At 38.2% G+C, this 14,020-nt stretch overlaps 1 protein-coding gene across 2 annotated transcripts in view; it reads left to right on the top strand.

Annotated features, from left to right (window-relative positions):
• LOC109031245 (lachesin) overlaps positions 1 to 13,507 on the top strand; it is a 559,402-nt gene extending 545,895 nt beyond the window's left edge. For both annotated transcript variants that reach the window (XM_019042658.2, XM_019042659.2), the window contains 4 exons: positions 2,571 to 2,802; positions 7,922 to 7,960; positions 8,980 to 9,095; positions 9,421 to 13,507. In XM_019042658.2, coding sequence (XP_018898203.1) covers positions 2,571 to 2,802; positions 7,922 to 7,960; positions 8,980 to 9,083 — 375 coding nt within the window. In that variant the 3' untranslated portion in view covers positions 9,084 to 9,095; positions 9,421 to 13,507. The remainder of the gene's footprint in view (positions 1 to 2,570; positions 2,803 to 7,921; positions 7,961 to 8,979; positions 9,096 to 9,420) is intronic.
• Positions 13,508 to 14,020: the final 513 nt, after the last annotated feature.

The following is a 14,020-nucleotide window of genomic DNA, read 5'->3' as shown; positions in this document are numbered from 1 at the left end:
AGGAAACAACATATCGCGCTGAATTAATTTTATGCGGTAACAGCCACGTGTACAACATGGGAAGTCTGGAAAGAACCCCTTAGAAACCATTCAAGAGAATCGCGTGCACTTGTGGCGTACGCCGTCGCCGATTTTATCGCAAAAACTCGCATCCTTTAAGTCCTTTCCCTTGCTCTTCCACCATTTAAATCCTTACAAATAATCGACTTTAGCTAAAGTTACCTACCTCGATGTATCGATTATTTAATACGCATTCAAACGGGCAAAACCAACGTTGCCAATATGCCAGCGTTGCCACGGCGAGTTGACAACGATTGTGGCGTGCGGTTTAAAAAAAAACTCCCGTCAATGGTGTCGTGTATTCATGGTTAATCGTGAGTGCATTCACGTAATCAGTCTCGTTCTCCGGAAATGGTCTTTCAAGTTAGCGCGCGCGGATTTGAATTTGTACTCATCTCGATAAAACTTCCGCGTGCCCCGGCGTATCCAAGGTTGCAGGATCGTGCTCGTTCAATTGAGAACAGGCCGGTCTCGGAAATTTAATTTCGAAGGTTGGCAACCATGCGCGTGAGGGGTCTGCTGATTGGTTCGTGGTGGGATTTTGACCGGGAACACGGCAAATCTTTCAGAATCATGAGTCGTATCCTAACATGTAATAGAAGAGAGTTCGTCATCAACATGCTCCTCCAAAAAATATGACGTTCATTCAAAAATAAGACCCGCGATCACAGCGAATTTTCAAACTGTATTTTTTCTCAAAAAAGAGAAAACTTTATGTTCTATTTACTTACTCATTTTATTTGAGGCCGCCTTTCGGCAATCGATTTTATAAGAGAGGGATCTCGATTTTTCTTTATTTATTTATTTATTTATTTTTTCTTTTTTTCAAAAGATTAAGTCCCTCAAATAGAGATTCTCCCGTCGGAAACGCACTGAAGATAGTTTTAAGTCAAGAGGTGAAGATCTATGGGAAGTTTGATGTATAGGCATAAACTCGTCTGGTGATCGAACACGACTTAATATACGAGGAAGCTGAACGCGTAGAAAAATGAAGTTTTTGTATTGTACTAACGGCATAACACTTACAAAACGGAAAGAAGTAATAATCAGTCGACTTTTATTTCGTTTGAGTCCGTTTTTAATCATTCTGTGTTAAATACGAAATCTGGCAGTTTTTTTTAAAAAAATTGAGCGCATGAATTTGGGCATCTAGAACATTTTTTTTTGGTCAGCTCCCATAGAAATTCATTTCTTCAGTATCCATTTTGCGTTGCATTCTCGCCGAACCGCAATAAATTTTCATGCGTCACTTCAATTTTCTTTTCCATCAAGGTGAAATTATTGATTTCGCTTTTTTTTTTTTTTTCAAAATTTGTCATTTTTCGTTTTCGCATCTCGCCCTCTCTGCCTTTTTAACCGAACCAGGAGTCTGGGAATCCAACGAGTTGGATAACCAGGGAAGGAGTTGGTTATCCAACTTTGGTCCCGTTTCGTCGGCTACCAGTAAATATATGTGAGTGAGTTGTGAGTTGTGGGCGATAGGGGAGGGAAATGAAAAAGAATGGGTGAGGGAGGACGCGTATGGCGAGTTTCTACCTCAGTTATTCTTCCCTCATGCCGGTCGCCAATAATTTACGCACGGGAAAAGGGATCTAGGCTTTTTATATGCAAATAAAAATATCTCCCACGATATCTTCCTCCGTACGTTCCCGCTAATTAGAATTTTTTCTTTGCGTGGCAGCACCAGATTACGGCTGCTTTTCTAACCCTTTTGTGGCATTGTAGAAAACAAGGGGAGCTTTCTCTCCTTACAAGTGCCCAAGTTAAAAGTACCTGTAAACCGTACATGAATCCTACAATTTTTTTTCGACTCTCGGCGTTCCAGGAATGACCTATTGGGATAAAAAAGCATGAAAGTGGGCAATAGACTGTCTAACAGTATATACACATACTACTCAAACATGGTAGCCAGCACCAGTTCCCTGGTAGTACCTAATAGACAGCTAAAATATCTACTAAACTTCTGGTTAACCGGATCAACTTTCAGGAATCCAGAGTACCGGTCACTAGATTCTGCACCAACAACAGTGTAGTTCCTCCTCTCCACCTCTATTTTTCCCGTTTACCTTTTCTTTCACACAGAAAATGAAAAAAATATTTGATGTATCGTTTTTGCGTGTTAAATAACTAAATTAAATTGAAAAAGAAACGAAACTTTAGGCAAGACTTGATTTTTCAATTTAAAAAGAAAAAACCTGATAAACAAACTCAATCTGCCCTACTTTAGATACAAGTATGAATTATGATCGATAACGCCTACTTAATTAAAGCGCTCATGTATTTAAGGCATTCTCATTGACAAAATTAAAAAAAGGAAGAAAAAAAAACCACACACACGACATTCATGAGTCTCCGGTAATACGAGTATTCTGTAAGTTTTAGTTTTGTTTCTTGATCTATGTTGTTAGTACGACGATTCGTCCGTGTTCAAATCTCTAAACCATAATGTTTTTCTGTTCGTTTATTTACGCTCTCTTCTCACAGTTCTTATGTTTTTGTATGAATTGCAGCAAGACTACAACAGCACGACAGGCAGCTGGAACGCTTACGCGTATAACAGGTTGCACTCCGGGTGGAATGACATCACACTACCGGTGCAGCCTAGCGAATCCTTCACGAAGAAGATGTGGTACACAATAAAGAACCTCGAGCCGGCGGCCCAATACGAGGCCCAAGTGCAAGCCAAGAATCGCTTCGGCTGGAACCAGATTTCCGACAAGTTCTCGTTTTCCACGCGAGGCGGTAAGTGTCCTCTCTCTCTCTCTCTCTCCCTCCTCCCTCCCTCCCTCCCCCTCTCTATCAAAAGTCCCTGGAATATGTGGTCAGTAACATACTGCCTAAACATGCTAATATTTATACAGGCTCTTTGACTCCCTTTTATATATTTTGTCATATCGTCACCTTCCCGCCAAAGTATCACAACCGCTATGCTACGTTTAAGCATTTCCGCCGCCATTTTATTTTTTTTTACAGAGAAATTTTTGGTTGAATCTGTTTGAAAATTTCACTCTTTTTCATCCGCTGCTCAGAGGAAATACTGTGAAATTTTTGGACAGCTTTGTTGAACAATTTTTATGTAAAAAAATAAAATGGCGGCGGAAATGTTTAAACATCGCATGGCGCTTGTGATACCTCGGCTGGAAGGTGACCGACGGAGCACAGGGGAGAATTTCACGAGCCGCCCTGCGCCGCACATTGGTTCCAGAGCCCGATCTAGGCGGCATTAATTCGAAAAAATGACTTTTGGAAAAATTGAAAAATAGTACAACTGGTCGACACTACATACTCTGAAGGGTATTTCGGCCAAATATCATGATGATTGGATGAGTGATAAGGAAATGATAAGCTCCTAGCGCGCAAATGATGAGCGCGCAGGCCGTTCTCTCTGCGGCTGTATCCATTTCCTCATTCATCTCATTCGAGTGATGTTCCTAATAGAGGTTTGTCGCCATTTTGGGCAAAGAAACAAGGTTTTGAAGGTAGAATCCTAATATTCAAGTGAATTTGAAGGTTTACGATGTTTAAATCATAACTTTAGATTAAGTCTATGGCTCTAGATAAACCATTAGACATAGCGCTATTTTACGTTAATTTCGCGTAATTTTCCATATAAATGGCTGAAAACAACTACTTTGCCGGCCTTTGCCGGGTCTCAAACGGCCATTTCTAGTTAGTACTAATCCTAGTCATGATGTAGAGACAAATATCTTTTGCCAGTTTTTGCCTATTTGTGAAATACAGACTTTTAAAGGTCGCCCGCTCAGCCCTCATGAGCACTGTATGTGGGACGTTACGGGTGGGTGATATCGTTCGACCACTCAGGCAATGTCAAATAACTACTTCTTTCCATGATATACATTCAGATGGAAGTTTATTCAATCGGTTTTCCTAAGAATTACATAAAAATATCACTTCCATGGGCGTGCAACACTCTGAGGAGATCAAAATTGTTCGTGTTAAAAATGATCTAATACTACTAAAACGGCAAAAAACAACTACTTTGCCGGCCTTTGCCAGGTCTCAAGCGGCCATTTCTAGTTAGTACTAATCCTAGTCATGATATAGAGACAAATATCTTTTGCCAGTTTTTGCCTATTTGTGAAATACAGCCTTTTAAAGTCGCCTGCTCAGCCCTCATGAGTATTGGATGTGGCTCGCGTGACGAGTGGGTGATATCGTTCGACCTCTCAGGCAATGTCAAAAAACTACTTCTTTCCATGATATTCATTCAGAAGGAAGTTTATTCAATCGGTTTTCCAAAGAATTACACAAAAATATCACTTCCACGGGCGTCCAAAACTCTGAGGAGATCAAAATTGTTCGTGTTAAAAATGATCTAATACTACTAAAACGGCAAAAAACAACTACTTTGCCGGCCTTTGCCGGGTCTCAAGCGGCCATTTCTAGTTAATACTAATCCTAGGCATGATGTAGATATAAATATCTTTTGCCAGTTTTTGCCTATTTGTGAAATACAGCCTTTTAAAGTCGCCTGCTCAGCCCTCATGAGTATTGGATGTGGCTCGCGTGACGGGTGGGTGATATCGTTCGACCTCTCAGGCAATGTCAAAAAACTACTTCTTTCCATGATATTCATCCAAAGGGAAGTTTATTTAATCGGTTTTCCAAAGAATTACCCAAAAATATCATTTCCATGGGCGTGCAAAACTCTGAGGAGATCAAAATTTTTCGTGTTAAAAATGATCTACTACTACCAAAACGGCCCAAAACAACTAGGTACTTTGCCGGGTCTCAAGTGGCCATTTCTAGTTAGTACTAAGTAATCCTAGGCATGGTACAGAGACAAATATCTTTTGCCCTTTGAAGCGAAAAAAATATATTACAACATTTTAAATTTAAGGTTGCTCTGGAATTAAAAAAATCAACAGGCATTGCAGTTTCGTGAATTTTTTCCTGCTCACTGGTCGAAATGGTTTGATAGGGGCGACACCCTTTTATTGAATTTTTATACTGCCATTTCTGAAACTGCAACCAGAAGTAGATTCCAAAAACAGATCGTGCTGACTGGATGCTTCGTGAAGTTATTCAATGTAACAACACCCCCCCCCCCCCTCTTCAACAAAAATAACCACTCAGGGTCAAAATATTAGTAAAATAGTAGATCGCTCTTGATGACTATAATCATTAAATTTGTCAAGATTATCATAGTTCAAGCACAGAGCCACGTTGTCAAATTATTAATCCCGTGTTGAGTGCGAATTTGCTATTTTACGCATATTTACCATATTATGGTTAACGATAGGGTCAAATCGACTTTAAATTCGTGATCAGCGACCCAAAAAACACATATAAGCATATGTTGCACGCTGGTAAGGGTGATATTCTAATTAATGCCGCCTAGATCGGGCTCTGGAACCAATGTGCGCCGTCCGCAGCGCGCATGGCGTACGACCTGCCTTTCATTATTACACTTCATCTAGCGTTGAGAGTTCTTTTATTACTTCACACGACCAGTGTGTAATTTTGAAAGTCGAAAATTAAAAAAAAAATTGAAAAAAGATAAAATTTTCACGATATACGAGTCGCTTATACGATATACGAGTCGGGGGCGCCACGGCGCGGCGGCGTGCTGCCAGCTCGATACGCGCACTGACGCCTGCAAACCTAAGGGGCTACTTCACGCATTGCGCAATGCTTGAAGTATCCCCTTAGGTTTGTAGGCGTTAGTGTGCGTTCCGAGCTGGCAAGCGGCAGCACGCCCACCCATAGAAGCACTCCGCGCCGCAGCGCAGCGTGCCATGAACTTGCCCACAATTAATAGGTCAGGGTGTGAAAATGTATAGGCAATTTGACATCGAATTCGAAATTACCGACTCAAAAAACTATCAGTTCCGAATCTTCCGCGATCTTTCAGTCATTATCCGACTTAATTCCTCATATTCTCGGCGCTCGCGAAATTCTCCCGTGTGCTCAATCGGAAGGTGACGATGTCTTGTCCCTGACACTTTGTCACCCACGAAATTGTGTCCAAACACAAGTTCCAATCACAAGTCGTTTTTTTCTTTTTAGTTTTCTCCGGTTTGGGATTGTTCCTTAGGCTCCTTCATTTTGCGTAACAGTCCTCACTCAAGAAAAGAAAATATCGATCCATAAGTACTTCCTTAGAAAAACTTGCCCTTTAAACTGCTCAATCATGAGCCATAATATCATTTGCTCATCGATCACCAACTGTTGAAAAACAACGTTGATCTCCGAAACTAACTTTCGCTGATACCCGTTGAGATCGCATAAAGAGAGCAAGTTCGAGGCATAATATTTCTCCCCTGGTATATATTCTCCCCCGCTGACAACCCTGTCCTCTGAAACATACCAGCTTATGAATTCATAACCAACACTGCCCAGCTACATCATCTCATTCTGGCAAAACTGGAAGCTCCTATAAAAACAGACGCATGATGAAAAGGGTTAAGGGTTGTGTGGAGGGCAGGTTGAAGTGATAGTCAACTTTTCTGCCCAGTACTCGTTCCAAGAAACTCGTACATCGCCGGCGTCGTCAAATTTTAGCTCGCCTCTTTTTATACGAATACCAGCTATTCAGCATGCCTTGCCCCCGCCTTAAGTACCTTGCGTTGTTCCCTCACGTCATTTCTTTCGCTTATGATAGGCAGGAGGTCGTAGCACGCCTGGCCACTCAAGCGCCGCGCCGCGGTTGTAAAGGACAGAATCCCTCTCGTGCGCCCCCTCAGCCTGAGCCGAGGTCCGAGTTGAAAATGCTCGAGAGGGCCGTGAAACATGTATGAATACCTGTAATCAAAAAAGACGAAGACGCCCTAAAGCTTACAAAGATAGAAATTGTGTGGCCATTCATTTGATGCTCCCTTTTTGGATTTTATGATATGGATTGAAACCAAGGGGGCCTTCAAACTAGGTACAAGATCGAGCGTTACGCAATATTTTTTTTCTTCGAGAATTTGCACAACGAGAAGTCTGAAAATCAACTTCCTTGTAAGATACGCGTTAAAGTTTACAACTATAACATTGGCTCAACGGTAAAGTACAAATGACGTCATTTTCACATTCTAACTTCCATTTGATCCGTGTTAAAAACATCGGTAACTAATGTCTCGTTCAGAATTGATAGCCAAACGTCCCGGTGGGTGATAAGTATTCTACGCAAGATTTTGAAGAGAGAGCATGTGACGTTTAAATTTCTATCGTCTGGTGGGCTATTTTACAGTTGGCCCATTTTTGATGCCTCCTTCTTTTTAATGTTGTTATTATTTGCATGGAAAGAATGAGATCGTTCGACCTTTTCGTACAATGTTTACCGTTTCCACGCCAACGCGTTTGAGATTAAAAGTCTAACGGATACATTTTTTACGTATTTTACTTTAAATTTTAAATAAATACATGCCGGATTTCTTTTCCTGTGTAGATAAATTTAAAGAACTCGCTCATACTCTCAGGGTATTCGGTTTAAATAGATGGCAAACTAATCTTAAACAATAATATGGGAGCTAAAAAAAGTAGCTATACCTAATGCTCCATTTTTTATTCTGAGACGTTTTCTGAGACGAGATTTTCTTGAAACGCTTATCTATCAGTTTTCTTAAAAAGTGTCACATAACTCTCTTCCCTCATTCGTAATGCTTTCCAGAAGTAACTAGCACTGCTAAGCATATAGTTCTGTGTTTTTTTAGTATCATTTGAAGCAATAAGTGTCCGCGGATAAGATCTTGTCGAGACATTTACTGTATCTACGAGTCAAAACAAAAAAAGCACATCGCATTGGTCTTTTATGTCAGTCGATCAATTGTTGTAATAATTGTTTTTACATTTTTTGCATCTCAGGTGAACCAAAGCTTGCACTAATGAATTTCATATCTTTATTTTGTTGTAGAATCGAACTCAGTCTACGATTCGCAGTCGATATATTCAGGTTAGTAATCATCCTTTTAGTTTGAATATTTATCTTTCCCGGGGTTTTAAGTTGGTGACGTGTCCTGTACCCTGCCAACTTGAAGCGCCTTCCGAAAGCAGTATATGCAATATCATGTTGTTCGGAGCACGTTATGTTACCTATAAATTTTATTGAAGGAGCCCTTCGAAACTTCACGGATGCACGAATCCAAGAAAAAGAAGAGAAAGTAGAGAGGCTGCTTCCGAGTTAATGCCGTCACCTTCCAGCCAAAGTATCATTAGCGTCATGCGACGTTTCAAAATTTCCGCCGCAGAATCTGTTCGAAAATTGCACTAAATTCTATCGGCATTTCAAAGAAAATTCAGTGAAAATTTCGGATAGCTTACAGATATGAACAATATCTCTGTAAACAAATAAAATGGCGGCCGAAATGTTGAAAAATCGCATGGCGTTTGTGATACTTTGGCCGGAAGGTGACGATATGTTCCTCCTCGAAAAGGAGAAAAACGCTCATCGAGAAATTTACAGCTTAAACTTTTCGAAATCTGTAGGAGCTTTGTGTGTTAACCTTCTTCCACCTCAAGGTTGGCCTCAATTTAAGTTTAAGATTTAGAGCTTATAGTCTATAAAATCATTGTTTTAAGAGTAACCGCAAAGTTTCGTAATTTCTAAACTGGTATTTGATTTCTAAGTCGCAGCTCCCCCCGAAAGATTTCTGTATGCGGGACTGAGAGGAAATTAATGTCTTACCTAATTTTTTTTAATCGACTCAATAAGTGAGCCCTCAGCATTTTCATGCCAGTCCTCTATGGATTGAAAATTTGATTTTGATTTTTCTTGAAATTTGCAATAGACAATGACTCCAACGAGAAGTTAAGAAATGACTTGTTAGAATTGCACATCATAAAATGCCACGGTATAATTTTTCCTTCATCTTGCGAGACATCCATAGTCACTTGATATTCAACAAGGTCTTACTGTAAAACCTCTTATTTGCCTTGACTTAATTTTAGTTTTTGTTTTTCTTTTGTTCACAGAACCTGAAATGAGAGACATGGGTGTGATCTTTAATTCAGCTACGTGCCTGTATCAATCTTTAATAATGTCTATAGTTGTTATAGTTTTAACAAGTGCGACGTAAACTAGTTGGCAGGTGAGTAATTATTACTTTAAGTTCTGCTTCTCCTTGCATTTCATCATCGTATTCTTATGAAACGTATTTTTCCGCCAAAGAAAAAAAAGAAACGTTGTTCAAAAAAATTTAGTCTTCGTGGGAAATTATTAAGATTCAACAATAACATGACTATTCAACGTAAAAATTAAAAACTTTTAATGAACGCTCCTCAAAATGCTTGTTTCGTGCTAAATGGATCAATTTAAAGCACCCCCTTTTCCTTTTTTTGAAACGTAGGATAACTATGTATAATGATACATTTTTGGTAATCACTTATCACTTGATATTTTTTTTTCTGTTACAGAATGAATGAAACTGAATCGGTGGGGACCTGCGAAAAATTTTACCACTGAGATTCGGCAGGGTTTCCTTTGACGGTTTAATGTTTTTTCTACTTTCATTTGGTTCTCTTTTGTTTTATTTTCCCATTTTTATTTTTGTATTTATTTAATTTTTCATTTTGCCCTCATTTTCTTACGTATCCCAAGTCGTGTAAATATTACGTGTTCTTTTTCTCTTTTCATGAGCTTTGTATTTCCGATGAAAAGTGATGATGTAAATAGTCGCAGTTTTATGAATCTTGCAGGTATTGTTTTAAAATTTTACCAAGTATTTTATTAAAAAATGTCGATAAAGTGTAAAAAGAATCTAGTCAAAAAGATATTATGTAGGAATGGAGCATTTGAAGCAGACTGTGAGAATGTTTTCCCATTAATTCAATCAGTAGTGTAACTTTCAAATAGCTCCTTTTCCTATTAAACCTTGCAATCACTGCAAATTGTTGAGCTTCCATCAAAGAATGGTGCGTTACTTTTTGAATGTATACCTACCAGCTTTCCACACTCAAATACTTGGTTGAAAAAATAAGTGTGCGCATGTACGCGTTTTTTCAAAAAATAAAATCGGTCCTTTAAATCAAAACCTATCGGTACATTGACACATCAATGGTGTAATTGAATGGACCACTAGACAAGGTACGAATTTAAGCATTCTGATACATGTTTCTAAACTAAAATTTCACGCAAAATACGACGCGCACAACAAAAATTACCGAAATCAACTCCTTGCAAAGATATTTAATGATTCCTGATGCGTGAATTCAAACCATCCGCTCATGAAAACTCAATGCTCTACGTGATTCACATCGCGCGCTAAACGTTATCATGACAGTCTCTGCGATATAAAAATCTGGCAACCTTAATCTTGACGCTATGGCTCAGCTATAGCAAATTGTTAATAGTTTGAACAACACGTGGTGGGAAATGAACATTGCTCGATTGAGAAGCTTGCTGAAACCGTTGTAGTGGGCGATTTGACTCACGTAGAGTTTTGAGTTTCTTGTGAGCGGGCAGTTGAAATTCCTCGTAACCAATGTGAATTAAAAACGTTAACATCTTCGTTCGGAGTTGGTTTCAGTAATTTTCGTTGTGTGAATCGTATTCTACGTGAAATTCTGGTTAAGAAACATGTATCAGATTGCTTAAATTCGTACCTTGTCTAGTGGTCCATTGCGGTTTAAGGTAATTTTACGATTCTTTTGAATTACTTATTTTAATGGTTGACAAAATACATCTTCTACAGCTCATTGATGCAGCTTATACTTAAAACCGTCGAAAATCGAACTACGGACTTATGCAATTTCACCACGGATACGTTAAAACCTCACTCGTCTATTTTCTAATGAATCTTAATGCCCGTAATTTTTTTTATGTCAGTGCTCATCATCAGAGAATAGGCATGAGGTTTTCTTATTGATAAATTTATTTATAAAGTCAAAATTCTGAATTTTTTTTAATCGTAGCTATAAATGTGCCAACATCTCAACAGTTCTGTGCTTGCTCGTTAGAGTACAATTGCAGCTTAGAGATTGCACTGCCGTTTGGGGCTGCCGCGTTGCAGAGTACCTCAGTTGTATAATTCTGTTTCCTGATAAAATATACAATTTTTCTGCTGCCTTTCTTCCTTTAGGTTAGAGTAAAAAGGTACACACTTTCAAAAACAAAGTTTTTTCCCGGTTACTTATTTTATTTTTTTATTTATCAATTCATCAAATGTTTAGAGTACATACGGTTCTATGTACTGTTTTTAAATTCCAATCATGGGATCTATTTGTTTGTCAATTATTGACATAAGAATATTCCATTTTTTTATTCATCATTAACTTAATTGACTTAATTTTGTCCCCCCAAAAAAAGGAGTATCAATCAAAGGAAACTTTCTAATGGTTTGTTGAGATCCGAGTTATGAAATTCATAGGTGACCTGTTTAAGATAAAATATTGCACCTATTCATAGGAATAATTCAACCATAAAGTTTCATCTCAGAGACTATACCCATCCAAGTTTTCAGTGACTTGAGACCAGCTGCGAATGACATTTCGTTTTCCCAGAAATTTTTCGTCTTAACTCTCTCATCTCGAAAAATACATCACATTTACTTCACTCGCGTAACAGATATATAGCCTTTTTCAATTTTGAAGATTTCTTTCCTCTGTTGTTTGAATCAGGTATTTTGTACCTGCTTACCCATGTTTTCTTGCCACTCAATTGTAATTGTAGCTATTTTTAAAAGAGTAAAAATTGTAAAAATGTAAATAGTGAAAAATTGTGATTTTTATGTACAATAGTTATTATTGCATTAATGTGCTATGAGTTTGTAGATGCTGACTTCTTAGGAATAAATTACTTAATTTATCAACGTACTTACCTGCTAAATGTGAAGTAGGTACCAGCTTACGTAAAAGAGTAATAAAATAGAATCATGTTGCATTTCTTCATTTGCTCACCAGAAAAAAAGAAAAGTAACCAATTGAAATCAGATCAAAAACTGTCCATCTACATGTTTTATATTTTCAAGAGGTGGTGTAGACAGGGGATATACTTCAGGCATCCACATGTTTCAATCGACAAAATACTCACGAGTTAATGTTGAAAAAAATGTATGTTCAAGAATGTATTTTGGTTCAAACATGAATCAACGACTGAATTCAAAGAGTGTCATTCGGATAGAGCACCTATTTGAAGATTTCAGTCAAAAATTCTAAGTAGAAATCATTCCCCTAGTAGTTTTTTTCTCTCTCTCTTAAATTATTTGCATCACTGCATGATTAAATTTTTAGATTTTCATGTAAGCGTAAACATAGTCTGAATGACATTAATTTTAAGTTCATTGACAATCAGTCTACAAAAAAAATTGATACGTAGTTTCAAGTGAAAACCCTCAAATCCTGATAGGCGTTCATTTCAATTTTTTTTTGTTTCGTTGTCCAGGAATTGTATTCTTCTTTTTGGCTTCTTACATGTATATACTACACCCAAATTCATTACTTCACTTAAAAAGGATTCCTTAAAGTAGGTAGAACTCGCGTCTAGTAGGTATGTTGACAGTCCTTCAGTTTTGACTGTCACGCACAGAAGCCCAAGTCACGTTTCTTCGCAAGGCGTGGACGTTACCCGCGGCCAATCCTTGACCCTATCGAATGACTGCGTTGCAATCGCTTCCAAACAGAAAGTTAACAACTACCAACTTATCTGACGTAAGTTTTACCCGATTTACTTTTCAAAGAGGGTTTCCACAATAACTGGCCCTCTCTATAGAAATTAACTCTGTTTTAACTCCACAAGGGGCCAGTAACTTGACATTTCAATCAATTTTTTCATGCTTGCATCTCCCATAATGTAACCTTGGTAGGTAGCCCTGAAAGTCTCCCAAGTTAATTGAAAATCATGGAGAGATGAAAGGAAGGACTGAAACTGTAGTGGAAGCAATTGTTTTATGTTTTGGTCAGTTGGAGCGATTAACCTTCTCAAACTTGAGTGTTAGGGTGGGGTGGGGGGCTAAAAGTTTAAAAGCTCATACATTTTAATTTTATGAATTGTATGTTATTTCAAGCATCATTTTTTTTCTGTTGAGAATTCATCGCTAATCAGCTGGCTTAATTCACACGATTCAACTGGTTCAACTTACGTTCCTTCCTCCCTACCTATTTCATTATTGATTTCCTGTCACTTGGGAAATTTGAGTAGGTAGGTTTTTGTTGAAACTTTTCATCACGCAAGTTGTTGTTTTCCCCCTTTATTTTTGCATGTTATGTCATAATTTCCGAATAAGGAATCGGCCAAGATTACTTGGTCCAGGCCAATTTGTTTGTGAGCAGTTTAAAATGCAGGTTTTACAATTTGCGAATAAATTATTGCAGATTTATAAAGAAATTTGTTTCTGTGCCAGTTAATTGCTTACTCACAACTGGGTTTCATTGTACACAATACGTCCCTCAAAGAAGAGGCTATTTTTGTTACTTACCAAAACTTTGATGCTTTAGAATAAGTCTCATTGTACGTAAATGTGTTTTGTGTCAAGCTTCTTTTCAGAAATAAATGTGATGAAATCAACCAGAGTTCCTTATTTTTCTTGCATATGTACTGTACGATTAGTGAGATTTTTTTCTGTTTTAAGCGCTCTGCTAAGAACAAGCGCTTTTTCATTTCAATCTGCCACTAGGAGTTCAGAATGTTAGAGCTGCTTCGACTCAAAGATGTACCAACATGAGGGTGATTTCACGATAACAGGAATAGTTAAAATGTGAAATACCTTAAAAATAAAAGTGCACCAATTTTAACAGGAGTTCATTACCTCATTTTAAAGGTATTGAACCTCCTTTTTCCAGCTTTGGCACGCTCTATTTTGATTCAGTGCAAAGTTAAAGTGATTGATAAACAAGCCATTGAATCAGGTATCAGCGCTTCCCGCGGGACTGCTGGAGGTCCGCGCAAACATGGCGGCCCTGCCATATTGTGTCGGTTACGTAACAGACGCAGCGTAACCGACACTTGAAAATGTGAGATAGGCAACGTGAGATAAAAGATGATACGAAAGATGAAACTCGGCAATTCTTGAGTTATGAG

This window comes from Bemisia tabaci, chromosome 4 (genome assembly GCF_918797505.1).
Source record: "Bemisia tabaci chromosome 4, PGI_BMITA_v3".
Taxonomy (NCBI): Eukaryota; Metazoa; Arthropoda; class Insecta; order Hemiptera; family Aleyrodidae; genus Bemisia; species Bemisia tabaci.
The sequence above is the reverse complement of the archived record's forward strand: the minus strand, read 5'-3'. Positions and strand labels throughout refer to the sequence as shown.